The 13,209-nt window shown below is 30.8% G+C and overlaps 1 protein-coding gene across 1 annotated transcript in view; it reads left to right on the plus strand.

Moving 5' to 3' along the window:
- LOC106074042 (G protein-coupled receptor kinase 5-like) overlaps positions 1 to 13,209 on the plus strand; it is a 42,094-nt gene that overhangs the window by 22,060 nt on the left and 6,825 nt on the right. Inside the window, exons 3-15 of the mRNA XM_056004642.1 lie at positions 1,861 to 1,973; positions 2,556 to 2,633; positions 2,717 to 2,820; positions 3,837 to 3,929; positions 8,171 to 8,375; positions 8,500 to 8,690; positions 9,582 to 9,619; positions 9,737 to 9,826; positions 10,343 to 10,431; positions 10,621 to 10,740; positions 11,115 to 11,252; positions 11,342 to 11,479; positions 12,082 to 12,216. Coding sequence (XP_055860617.1) covers positions 1,861 to 1,973; positions 2,556 to 2,633; positions 2,717 to 2,820; positions 3,837 to 3,929; positions 8,171 to 8,375; positions 8,500 to 8,690; positions 9,582 to 9,619; positions 9,737 to 9,826; positions 10,343 to 10,431; positions 10,621 to 10,740; positions 11,115 to 11,252; positions 11,342 to 11,479; positions 12,082 to 12,216 — 1,532 coding nt within the window. The remainder of the gene's footprint in view (positions 1 to 1,860; positions 1,974 to 2,555; positions 2,634 to 2,716; positions 2,821 to 3,836; positions 3,930 to 8,170; positions 8,376 to 8,499; positions 8,691 to 9,581; positions 9,620 to 9,736; positions 9,827 to 10,342; positions 10,432 to 10,620; positions 10,741 to 11,114; positions 11,253 to 11,341; positions 11,480 to 12,081; positions 12,217 to 13,209) is intronic.

The following is a 13,209-nucleotide window of genomic DNA, read 5'->3' on the forward strand; positions in this document are numbered from 1 at the left end:
AAACTATAGTGACGTACTGTCAAAGAATATAAGTGTAATATTAGTCAATTATGCGATTTCAAACAATCATTTGACAAAATTTATTTTTTATTAAACAAGATCCGGAACAACTTTGTAGTTAATGAAATATAAATCAGTATAGATATTTTTATTTAGCATTTATATGCTATTTACATTAAAAAACCGGAACTATATATTAAAGATCATGTGTTTCTTGCAAGGTTTAAGCATGGAAATAAAATCTAATATACGTTAGAAGAGCAAACAAATATTCATTGGCATTGATTTGTTTTTTACAAAACATCCGGAACAATCTATTATAGATACTTAAAACTATTACAATATTTCTGAATTAAAAAGTAAAGGTTAAACAGATTTACAACAGCCTCTAGCTTTATTTGTTAATCTAATCGTGACGGACAGACAGACCAACACACAAAACGCACAAAAAATAATCTTCTTTTATTCGGATGGGGGAATTAAACAAAAAATAAATAAAATCTGATTTTTTAAAAAAGTTTAAGGAATTGGTTTAGCACCTGATCATGTTGCGACGTTACGCTACTGCACGAAAATCGCTGCATAAAAAGTCCATTTAAAAAAATGGGCGTGATATTTACATACAAAGTGCATTATTAGCCTTTATAAACAAACAGAAATGTTTTCTTTTAATTTTAGCAGCTAGTTGACCAGAAAAAACATTTATAACTATTATTTATATTTGTTGAAAACATTTCCTGTACATTTTTAAAATATATTTGACTTAGTGATACTGAAAATACACAAAAATTGTCTATCTTTGTTAGCATATTGTAACATTGCCTCCCTTACATTTACGTAATTGTTTTAGAATTGGTGTATTTTTATGAAAAAATCGCTTGCATAATTAATTTTATAAATTAAACGGTTTGCTTTTAGAAAATCAAAAGTAACCGTTGCACCTAAACTTTTCAAGCCGCATTTAATGATGAAATAATATTTTTCATATCTCTTCTAGTTTTCGAGATCTGAGTGTGACAGACGGACATTTTGCACAAACCTAATAACGGCTTTTTCCCCTTACGGGGGCCGCTAAAAATGTTGCTAATGCTCTTTTTCAACTAAAGCAGATGACTAAAACCATGTTCTTGTTTGTTGCTAGAATTGAGTTGTAGTGTAGATGTATTAATTTTTTAAAAGCCTATAACAAATTACTCTCTCTGTCTGGTACAAATTTTGTGCACATTATTTCTCGCACTTTCCATTCTCAGATCAAGTTGAAACTTTGCACAATTATTCATTGCCCCTAACTAAACATGAATCAATAGAAAAATTAACCAAATATATTTTCAATGAGTTGTAAATAACAAATTTTATTTTTATATGGAATATATAGTTAAAAAAACATAGGGCCTCAGTAAAAACATGCCTCTCTCCACTGTCTCCTGCTAGTTTTTTAATGGCTTCCCGGCTCTTTCCTGTCCTCTTGGCTTCATCTAGAATACTGTGTCGCCACGTTCTTTTTGGTCTTCCTTTATGTCTTGTTCCCTTGGGTTTCTACTCTAAGGCCTATCTAGCTTTGTTGTTGGTATCTTTTCTAAGGGTGTGACCAATCCATCTTCACTTCCTCTCTAAGATCTTCACCTCTATATTTTTCTTTCCACTCATCTCAATTATTCATAGTTGAGGACAATTCAAGAATCTATCAAAAAATTAATTAATCAATTAGTGTTAATTAATTAATTTTGTTTTAAATATAAAAAGGGAGTTAAACCTTTTAGTGTTGAGATATAAGGCAATGGTTTCGCAGTTCTTCCCATTAAATTTTTATTTTGCATGTTTTGTTTTCTTATTGATAGCATGATTTGCCTTTAATTGCAGATCAAGATTTCAATTTTATATTTGACCAGCAACCCTTAGGACGTCATCTATTTGTAGAGTTTTGCAATACAAAAGAACAATATCAACGTTCTATTGGTTTCTTGAATTTAGTGGTAACTATTGACTTCTTAAAATAACTTATTTTTTATAGTGATCCTGCATTAAGAGTAGCTTTTGTGTTTGTCACATTTATATATTATTGAAAAATCTAACTTAACAGCTTGAAAATGAGATAAGTTTTTGGAAGTAATTAAATTTTTAAAGTAAAAACATTTATTGTTAACCAGGGCCTTGGTAACCAAGTTCATTGTCGAGAGATCATTTTGTTTGTTAAAAATCATTTTTATTTTCAGTATTTGGTTCTAGTAATAAAGCTGTGTATAAAATTAGTATATTACCTCTAATGACTACATTTCCTCTAAATATGGAAGTATATTACACATGCCAAAAAAAAAAGTTGTTTTTAATATTTAAAAGGGCTTAAAAGCACTTAATGATATTTAGCTTAACTCATTGAGAACTCTTTATTGTTTAAAATTATAAGTTTCTTAAGTGTTCTCTTATTTGTGTAGGCCAGGTGTGAGTATCAAAACAATATCTAATGCATCAAAGCAAGTTTTTAGAATTTTTCTTTTATTGAATGCTATATTATCTTATGTTATAAGCTATCAAATCAATATTGTGCTTTAATTTAGAGAGAGTATGAAATAACTGCAGAAGAAAAACGACATGTAATAGCGGAGGAGATTGTAGAGAAATACCTCCGGCCTGAAGTAAGTTTCCAATTATTCTTTGTTAAACTCTTTTATTGAATCTTGCCTAGAAATGTATTGCATTTTGAGTTTTTATTTTTCAGTCTGAATTCTATGTGACCCATGTAAATGGAAACCAAATTTCTGAAATAAAAGATATTATTGGCCAGAAAAAGTCTTGTAAACCATTATTTGAAGAATGTGGCAAGTAAGTACATGGCATACTTTTTTCTCTTTCTTCCCTTTCCTATTCCATTAAGTATAATTGCTGACAAGTTTGTAATATGCCTAATCTGGGTCTGTAGAGTATATGCTGATCAGAAGATAGAGTGTTTCTATACACATAGTATTATTCTGAGTTCTTAGTTACAGACTTAAAGATCAAGACATATACAATAAAGTAAATCAACAGGTGTAGATCAAATATGAATGTTTATTCAGAATAGGAACTGTCTAGTCTCAGTCACTATAACAAAGATGTTGCTCCTATGAAAGCCTAGCCTCAACTGTCTGTTTGTCTATATCTAAGCTACAGTCTCGTTTTGAATTAATGTGACACAATTGTATGTTCACTAGCAGTCACTTAAAGTGCGTCTTTACAGTTTTATGGCTTTTTACTGGTCAAAATTAGAAGTATGCTTCAAGCATGATGTTCCACATTTTGAAGTTATTTTCACCTCTACATCTTTGCAGTAGTTTTAAGTTCTACTATACAATTTTGTCGAAGTTATCATGCTGGTTTCTCAGAATTGTTATACTGATATCATTTAGTGACTTGTATGCTTCTGATATATTTTTGTAAAAATTACAATAAAATCAATAAATATTATCAGATATTAGACCTGCAACATTTTATAAGTTGTTCATGGTTTACCATAATGCACAGCACAACTAGCTTATAGTGATTTGTCAGAAGAAAAAAAACTTAAAATATATTAATTTGTCCTTTTTAATATATGGTTTACGTAAGCTAAAAAATGAGACATGAAATGGTCATGAAATCTATGCCACAAAATAAAAAAGGAAAGAAATTATTTCTCTTTTTGTCAACAGTATATTAAATTTTGGTTTAAATTGATGTATCATCTAAGTTATAATCATAACAGACATGTTATAATTGCCTATACATTGACATGAGCAATTTGATATCAAATACATTCTCTTACTCTCTATACATTTTTTTAAATGTGTTTAAATATGTTATAAATGTGTATATATTCATAGATTAGTGAGAGAATACTTAAGCAAAGAACCCTTCAATGACTTTTTAGAGAGTATGTATTTCAAAAGATTCATGCAGTGGAAGTGGCTTGAAAGGTAAGTTGTTGTTTTTTGTGGGGGGGAGGGGGGGTTTCATTGTGTATGTAAGCTATAAAAAAATACATTGTAAATGTTATGTAACTGTTAGATTACTAATGAGGTATTGTTTTTTGTTTGTTTGTTTTACACTGAAAGTAATATTACCAATGACTTTATTATCGTATTTGTAGTTTTAATGAAATAAAATTATATTTAAAATAAGTAACTCAGGACTGTTCAAATGTATGATCTTTTTTTTTTTATGTGAGATGCAAAACTCTTGATACCTTTGTATTATTGTATATACCTACATTTATTTAGTTAAGACATGCCAACTACTTTATTTTGCAGCAGTGCTGATGACATGACAATGTCAGTTTTGATGATGTCTTGGTTTGATAACATCTAAGATTTATACATTACAGCTGTGTTTTTGGCTGTGAAAAGTTGGAAGGGCAGGGGCACTTAGTGAATTGCCTGGAGGCTATGAGATTAACTAGAGATAGCAAATGTACTAGAAATGTCCACAATATATTTCTATGTTGGAAACAACCAATATGTTAGGCATACAAACTTAATATTAAAATAACTATATCATTTTCTGTCTTTTCGTTTTGTTTAACATCTGGAAACCATCCAGGGGTGCCACTTTTCCGGAATAACCCGGAAATCTGAGTTTTGAGGGGTCCGATTTTCCCCCCCTCCAGGTTTGCCTTCTACAATTATGTTATAATCCAGGGTTTTAGTTCATTTAGATTTTTTTTTAAATTTCTGGTCATTTTCTCCCGTTAATTTTAGTTTGTTAGTTCCGATCGCGCGAGCCGCCATTTTAAAACAGGGTTCGTAGCCACCTTGAAAACCTGGAAAACACCTTGAATTTCATATTAAATTCAAGGCCTTGAAAAAGCCTTGAATTTCATAAAAAACGGGGAAAAAACCTTGAATTTTAAAATGGACCTTGAGTTCTTTCCCTCCCGATACCTGGTGTTTATTTTCGTTTTTTCCCTGGTTACATTGAGCTGACCAGTGACGACGCGTCTACACCGCCTTTCAGCCACTTGTGAAGCGCGACCTCGTGATTGAAAACGACCTTGACTCAAGCAAGCATTTCACTTAGCACTGTTTTCCTTTCACTGTTACGACTGAAGACGCGCTAGATCTAGTCTGTAGTGACTATTGTCTATAACTAGAGCAATTAGCAGCCTAATGTGAAGGCTACACCCCTCCGGGCCCTCCCTCGCCAAAAATCTTCTTCTTATAACAGTAAGAGTCACTTCGCGTGGAAAGTCCGTATATCATATTATCTTTGTCTTTCTGAGTATTTTATTTTGTATTTGGAGATTATGATTCAGTGTTTAAGTATAATTGCTACCGGTACTTTACTTTTGAGTCTTCTCACGATCCATCCTTCTCATCTAGCTAGAAATAGTATCTAGATTTAGATCTAAGTTAGATCTAGTGAAGATAATTCGCGCTTAACATGAAAACTCCGTGAATTTTAGTTAATTTAAGGATCTAGATACAGGTACATCTAATGTCTAGATTGCTCTAAAAATATTCTAGATTTACGATAAATCACTAGAATCTAGTGAAGATAATTCTCTCACAGCCGTTAAAAGTCCGCGAAGTTTAGTGACATTGAGTTAGAATCTATAGAGTCTAGATCTACGATAGATTCAGTGAAGATAATTCGCACACAGCCGTGAAAAGTCCGCCAATGTAGTGACTTAATTAGATCTAGACTGTAGAAGCAGTGACAGCCGTGAAAAGTCCGCGAAGTTAATGACTTAGATCTAGACTCTAGATTTACGGTAGATTCAGTGAAAATAATTCACACACAGCCGTGAAAAGTCCGCGAAGTTAGTGACTTAGATCTAGACTCTAGATTTACGGTAGATTCAGTGAAAATAATTCGCACACAGCCGTGAAAAGTCCGCGAATTTTAGGGACTAGATTTATGTTGATTCAGTGAAGATAATTCGAAAAAGTCCCGAATTTAGTGACTTAGACTTAGATCGAGACTTAATTTACGCTAATCCAATAGAATAGAGTGAAGATAATTCTCTCACAGCCGTGAAAAGTCCGCGAATTTAGTGACTTAAATTTAGATCTACTGTAGATTTAACGAAAATATTTCGCACACAGCTGTAGAAAAGCCCTTAGAGTTATTTTGGTTAAAACTGATGGAAAGCAAGTCAATTGCTATAGTAAGAATGAAATATTTTTTTTACAAATCTATGTCAATTTAAGAAAATTTCCAACTTCAGATTGCGACAGTTTTAGCTGAATTACATCTCCATATTTTAAAAAAGTTATTCTTCTGTAATGCAAGCTTGTGTGTGTTTTTAAATGTATTAGTAAAGTTTCCCTTTTCAGACCTTGCGATCTATGGGGCAGATGATGTTAAGGTCATCTGTTTCTTTGGCCAACGGTTAATGAGCAGGGTGTTATGTGGCCAGCACAACGACCAACCGCCTTTACTTCCCCCAACTAAAGTCAGGTACCCATTAGAGTTGGGTTGACTCAGGGGCGCCCTAAAAATCCAGAAATTCAAAATCCCAGTCTTCACCGGGATTCGAACCCAGGACCTCAGGTTCGGAAGCCAAGCGCTTAACCATTCGACCACCGTGCCCCCTTTTAAATGTATTAAAAAGTTAAAAAGTTGCATTTAAATGCTTAGGAAACACTAGAGATTAATTAATTTTTTTTTGGAGGTATGATTTCAACTTATCAGCATACATTTTAATGAGGGTTTTTTAATTTAATATTTATATATATATATATATTGTTCTTTTTACATATTTATGTCATATGTATGTAAATATTTATACATATATATTGCTTGCTATGGTGCAATGCATACCTTGAAAATCTAAAACTCTACCTTGAAAACCTGGAAAATACCTGGAAAATCATTCATGAAATTGGCTATGAACCCTGTTAAAACAAAATCGACCCGTCTCATATCTCGCGATTCGCGAGACTTTCACTTTGCATGCGCGCTAAGCTTTATTTACCGGTACAGTATTTTTTTTTTAAGTGACAAAAAAGTGTAAACATTCTAGATCTATAGAGAATTTCTAGATCTACGGAACGCGCCTCGAAATGGCTCGATTTAGAGTCTATATACCCAATATAGATCTGATCTAGACTTTAAAGTCTTGTATTTAGTATAGATATAGTCTAGAATAGTCTAGATCTACTCGTGAACCTAGCGGCTAGTCCTAGATCTAGAAATACTCCTATAGAAAGAAAAAAAAATTCACGAGTGAGAAATTAGACTACTATATTTTTTTTTTCTTTCGGTGTTTTATATTTTAATATTTGTATAGGTTCCATATAGACATATAGCCTTAGCCTATGTCTAGACTAGTCTAGAGCTATATTGGTCTAGAGTATTATAGAAGTAGGATCTAGATTTAGGATATTTACATCGTTTTTAGATCAGAACTAGAATCAATGATTGAAGAATTAAATAAATAAGTTTGCATTAGCCTGAAGACTTTTAGAGGCTAGAAAAAATAGATCGATTGGTCAATAGATTTATACAAATAAATTATAATTATCTATAAGTAGTCCAGCACATTCTAGCCATCTAGGTCTACATTTAAATATTAGAAACTAAATCTTAATGTTCATTCTGGAGTAGATCTGGACTAAATCTCAAATCAATTTTATCTTGTTGCAATGGATTTACAGGTCCATGCATGTACATTGATGGAATCAGTTTTATCAATGTTGATTAAAGTAGGCTGCTTCAAAGGAATAATGATGGAAAAAATGTTAAGAGAGAAACATCATTTAAAATAACTGTGTGGGGGGTGTGTACAAACATTGTTAATATAAAATTGTACTAAATCCTCTTAACTTGTATTACAAGCTTTAACAATAAATACACACAAACTCTATTTATTATAATGATAGGCTTACTAATTACATATTTAAAACATGGGGGGCATATTATGATATATATCTAGGTAGTAATTTAATACTGTTCTTCTTTCGTAAAATTTTGGTGCTTAAATTGTATATGCGGTACGTTTCAGGGTTGGTAAAGTTTGGGGTTTATGATTTCAGGATTTGTAAAATTTGGAAATTCGGGTTTCAGGGTTTACTTGGTCTCATGGGTGGCACCCCTGAAACCATCAAAGATATAGTAAAATTAAGGCTTCACTGAAAGTTTTTTTTATCTTATTAATCATACATTTGAATTTATTTTAAAAAAAAATGCATTTAAAAAATTTCCCATTACATTACAGCCAACCAGTTACAAAAAATACATTTCGCATGTATCGGGTCCTTGGCAAAGGTGGATTTGGAGAAGTTTGTGCTTGCCAAGTAAGAGCCACTGGGAAAATGTATGCCTGTAAAAAGTTGGAAAAAAAACGAATCAAAAAAAGAAAAGGAGAAGCAATGGCATTGAATGAAAAATTAATTTTACAAAAGATTAATTCAAGATTTGTAGTAAGTGAATTTATAATATATTTAATAAAATCAAATTAAAATATTTTTTTGTCATAATTTTTTTTTCTTTTTGTAAGTAATTTACCCATAATGTTAGTTTAATATTATGACTCTTATATTCTAGGTGAGTCTAGCCTATGCATTTGAGACAAAGGATGCATTATGCTTGGTTTTAACTATAATGAATGGTGGAGATTTGAAATTCCACATCCATAATATGGGCAATCCAGGTTTTCCAGAGGATAGAGCAGTCTTTTATGCAGCTGAGATTTCTTGTGGTTTGATTGACCTTCATAAAGAAAGAATTGTCTATAGGTGTGTGTTGATTTTGAACTTTTTTATTTATTTTATTGTCTTAAATATCTATAACTATAATAGAACAAGAAAAAACATTTTAAAAAATATTTTTTCTAAAACAATGCTTATAGTGATGTAAGTGATTGCGTTTTACAAAGCTTATATCAACTCACGTCTGTCTGTCTGGTAAAAAGTTTTTAAATGTTATTTCTCCCATGCCCAATCTTGGATATTGGCTAAAGCTGAAGTTAAACAATTATTTCTTTTACATGACAAAAAAATTAACCAATTAGTTAATTAACTATTGGTAATTAATTATTTTGTTTGGTATCTCGACCTAGGGAAAGAAATTGTACTTTACTGAAGTGTTGGTATAAGCTGAATTAGTCCCCTTTATCGATCGTGCTCTAAATTGAAACAAACAATTTATAACTATACAATCTTCTCTAGTCATAAGTACCTCACTAGCAGAGTGGTTAGCACCTGAGCCACAAGTTCAAATTCAGGTCATTCCTTCTTTTTTTTTTAATACCTTTATAAACCAATTACCCAGATATCCCTTTCTGTCTCCTCTCCCCCACACCCCCTTCACTCTCCCCATTTTCCCAACAGGTCCAGATAAGTGATAGAATCATAGCATATTGAGAAAGATAAACGAATGAGATAAACAAAAACAATTGGTAAAAACACTATTAATTGTACAGATTTATTGTTGTTGATCTAGATCTATTACAAATTTAATTACATTACTGATCCAAACTATACACTTTGTATAAGCTTTGGTTTTTTTTTTAAAGAATTTTTTATGTTTTTCTTGTTAATAATATTCTCATTATGTCTCGAAACAATATAATTTCATTTCATTAAATTATAAATACCTTCTAAATTTATTGATTTTAATTTCCACAGAGATTTAAAGCCAGAAAATATTTTGTTAGATGATAATGGTAAGTACCTAATGCATTAAAAGTTGTCAATTTGTTATGTTAATATAGGTACAAAGAGTTTGAACTTAAAAAAAATAAATTTGTTTGTTCAACAAATTGCTGATTTATTTTTCTAAGGTCATGTAAGAATCTCAGATTTGGGTTTAGCTGTCGAAATACCAGAAGGTGAATCTATAAGAGGACGAGTGGGTACTGTTGGATACATGGGTAAGTAATCAGAAATAATCACACTTCGTTAACAAAATTTATCTTTCTACAAAATACCTAACAATTTAAATTATAATTTTGTTTATTAATCCAATCTCACACATATGCAACCAGCATTATTTGACCCTACATAAGGACATTTAGGTCTTTTTTTTTTTCACTTAAAAAAAGAATTTGAAAGAAAAATAAAGCTTTGAAGCTGTTGAAAAATTCAAATTTATTTTCTTGTACAGTTTTGACAATAAATCTAAACAATTTATTTGATTCTAATCATCTCTAGTATTTCTTCAATTTAATTATGGCTGAACTTAAAAGCCACATCTGTCATTTAAATTGTAAACCATAATACTGAAACATTTAAAATGATAGTGCTAAGATTTCTGTGTTGAAATAACACCATTAAAATATTTTTGCTTTGTTAGTTAGAATATTTCATTTTTATTTCAAGGACTTTTTTTTTATATATAAGTTACTATAAGTTATTCTAGTTAATAAAGAATGTAATTTTGTCCACAGCTCCAGAAGTAGTTAAAAATGAAAGGTATACTTACAGCCCTGACTGGTGGGGATTAGGTTGTATTATATATGAAATGATTGAAGGAAAAGTAAGTTGAAATTTGTGCTGGAGGGTTTTTTTTTACTACTAATGCACACACAAGTTTAAAAGTTCTATTTATATATCATCTTGCATGAAAAAAATATAACTGAATCTCTTGATCTGTATTAGTAAACTGCTTTGCTGTCTAGTTGATCTTGTATACTTAATCTAATACTTTGTTTTTCTACAATTATAGGCACCTTTTAGAGCTCGCAAGGAAAAAGTAAAGAGAGATGAAGTTGACAGGAGGGTAAAAGAAGATCAAGAAACATATTCATCTAAGTTTTCTGAAGAATGTAGGAGTATATGCACTGCAGTAAGCACATTATTTTTATTTGTAGCCCATTTGCTGTTAATTTTTTTTTACTATTATTTTTTTTTTACCCTTTTATGTTCATGTCTGAAATGAAATCTTTATAAAATATTTTTTCCCAGCGAAATATAAATTTTATTATTAATCATGATTGGTGTGAAATTAAAGCTGACAGCATGCCTAATATACTAAATAATTTAACATTAAGACAATTCTGCTGGTTCGCATTCAACTTTCGAGTGACTCAAATTCAATACAATACGGTAGTAGTGCCTCTGGTTTCTATTTTGTTTACATAACAAATAAGAGGGGAAAAAGACCAAAATAAAAAAATGTCTCAACGCTATTTAAAATAATGCATTTGACAATGATTCCAGCTTCTTCAAAAATCTCCAAACAACAGACTTGGTTGTGGTGAGGCAGGAGGTGAAGAAGTCAAATCTCATCCATTTTTTAGGAACATTAACTTCAAGAGATTAGAGGCAGGCATTGTTGATCCTCCATTTGTTCCAGATGTAAGTTTTTCTATTTTTCATTTGGCATTAGATAACTGTGATTTTGTTTGTTTCCTTTTCTAACCTCTTGATTTGTTTCTTTAAACTAGCCAAGGGCAGTATATTGTAAAGATGTATTAGACATAGAACAGTTCTCTACTGTTAAAGGTGTGAATCTGGATGCCAGTGATGATTCATTTTATAGTAAATTTAACACAGGCAGCGTATCTATTCCTTGGCAGACTGAGGTAAGTTTTTTTTCCTTTTTAGCAGCTCCAGCTAAAAACAAACTATTCTTTTTGTGTTGTCTGATAGACTAAATGGACTTTATTATATCCTTAATTAACTTGACATAGAAATTTTATTATATTCTTCTATTAGCCTGAAATAGGAAACTTGTGTACAATCATGAATCTGTCATCTCTGTTATTTAATCGCTGAACAATGTTAGGATTATTCACTATTCCAACAAGATTACCAAAGATCTAGCCTACCTTAATATATATGGTCTCATTGGTTAATCTGAGGTCACTTGTTTTTTATTGCCTTGTTTAAAATAAAATGACAATATTGATTTTTTAAATTAAAATCTTACATTAAAATATAATGTCAAATAGTTATTGAAGGGATGAGATACAAAGCAATTTATTCTTGTAATGGTGTGTTTTGCATTTGTTTACTAAATTGAGCAAGTATGGCCTGGCCTGAATACTATTGAAAAAAAGGTAGTGGTAGAAACTGGTCTTTTTATCTTTTAAAATTATTTTGACTTATTCAAATAAGGTACTATTCACTTAATAATTGCAAAGGTGGATCTGTGATTGAAATTTGTTTTATTTCCTACATTTAGATGTTAGAAACAGAATGTTACAAAGAGCTGAATGTGTTTGGTCCTAATGGAGAGCCTACACCAGATCTAATTGAAGGTCTACCACCACAACCACCCCAAAGAAGTTTTTTTGATAAATTATTTAGGAGGCGACGGGTAATCATATTTTTATTGAAGTCAAATTTATCTATTGGGAAATGGGCATTTAAAATGATAACCCATTTTTTCTCTGAACTGCTATTTCACTACATTGCTTGAGTAGCTGATGTGAATGACGCAATCAAATATTGTAGGTTAAGTATGGGATTTTTTTTTTAGCCATACAATGTTTAGACTACCTTAAGCTCTCTGGCACCCTACATGGCAGTGCAAATCGTAGGATAAGTTAACAAGAGTATACAGCTTAGCAGTGAACAACTGGTTTGAAGAAGAACTTAATCATTTTATTCAAGACCTGAAAAGTCCAGATATAAACCAAATCCTAAAACTAATTGAAGCATTTCTTTATGTAAAACTAAATTTCTATAAATAATTTTAAAAAATAACTTGTAGCTTCCTTAATTTAACCTCAGAGGTTAAATTTAACACCAAAGTCATCTGCACTTAATAGTATCTTCCAAACATGAACCCTTAATGATTAGTTTAGGCAGACATGTTAATTTGTAATTATAACTTCAAAAAAAAAAGTTTCACTTTAAATGCACTATAGAACATTATAGAACACTTTAGCTTATTTTTTTTAATGTAATTTTCAAAGCTTGGTGTGAACCTGTGACTAAAGTCAAGTGAAATATCCATTACACTAAGATCGCAATAGTTAATAGATAGTCTGCTATTAGCCACATGTACAAATTGCATTGGGAAGATGTGCCATTCAAAAGCATTGTAGTGTAAAATATCTTTTTGTAGTTAAATATTTATTATTTGTCTATTGTTACTTTAACATTTTTTTCATTTGCTCTCAGATACAATAATAATAATAACAATAGTAATATTACAATACAATAAATTGCAATAATAATAATAATAACAACAACAATAAATGTTTAAACACTTATTGATTACATTAAGATAAGAACAGGATTTTGCATGTTTTTATGGTCAAATTAATATTGATTTATGAAATATTTTTTTTACCTTGTGTGGCAT

The sequence above is a fragment of the Biomphalaria glabrata genome, chromosome 1 (assembly GCF_947242115.1).
Source record: "Biomphalaria glabrata chromosome 1, xgBioGlab47.1, whole genome shotgun sequence".
Taxonomy (NCBI): Eukaryota; Metazoa; Mollusca; class Gastropoda; family Planorbidae; genus Biomphalaria; species Biomphalaria glabrata.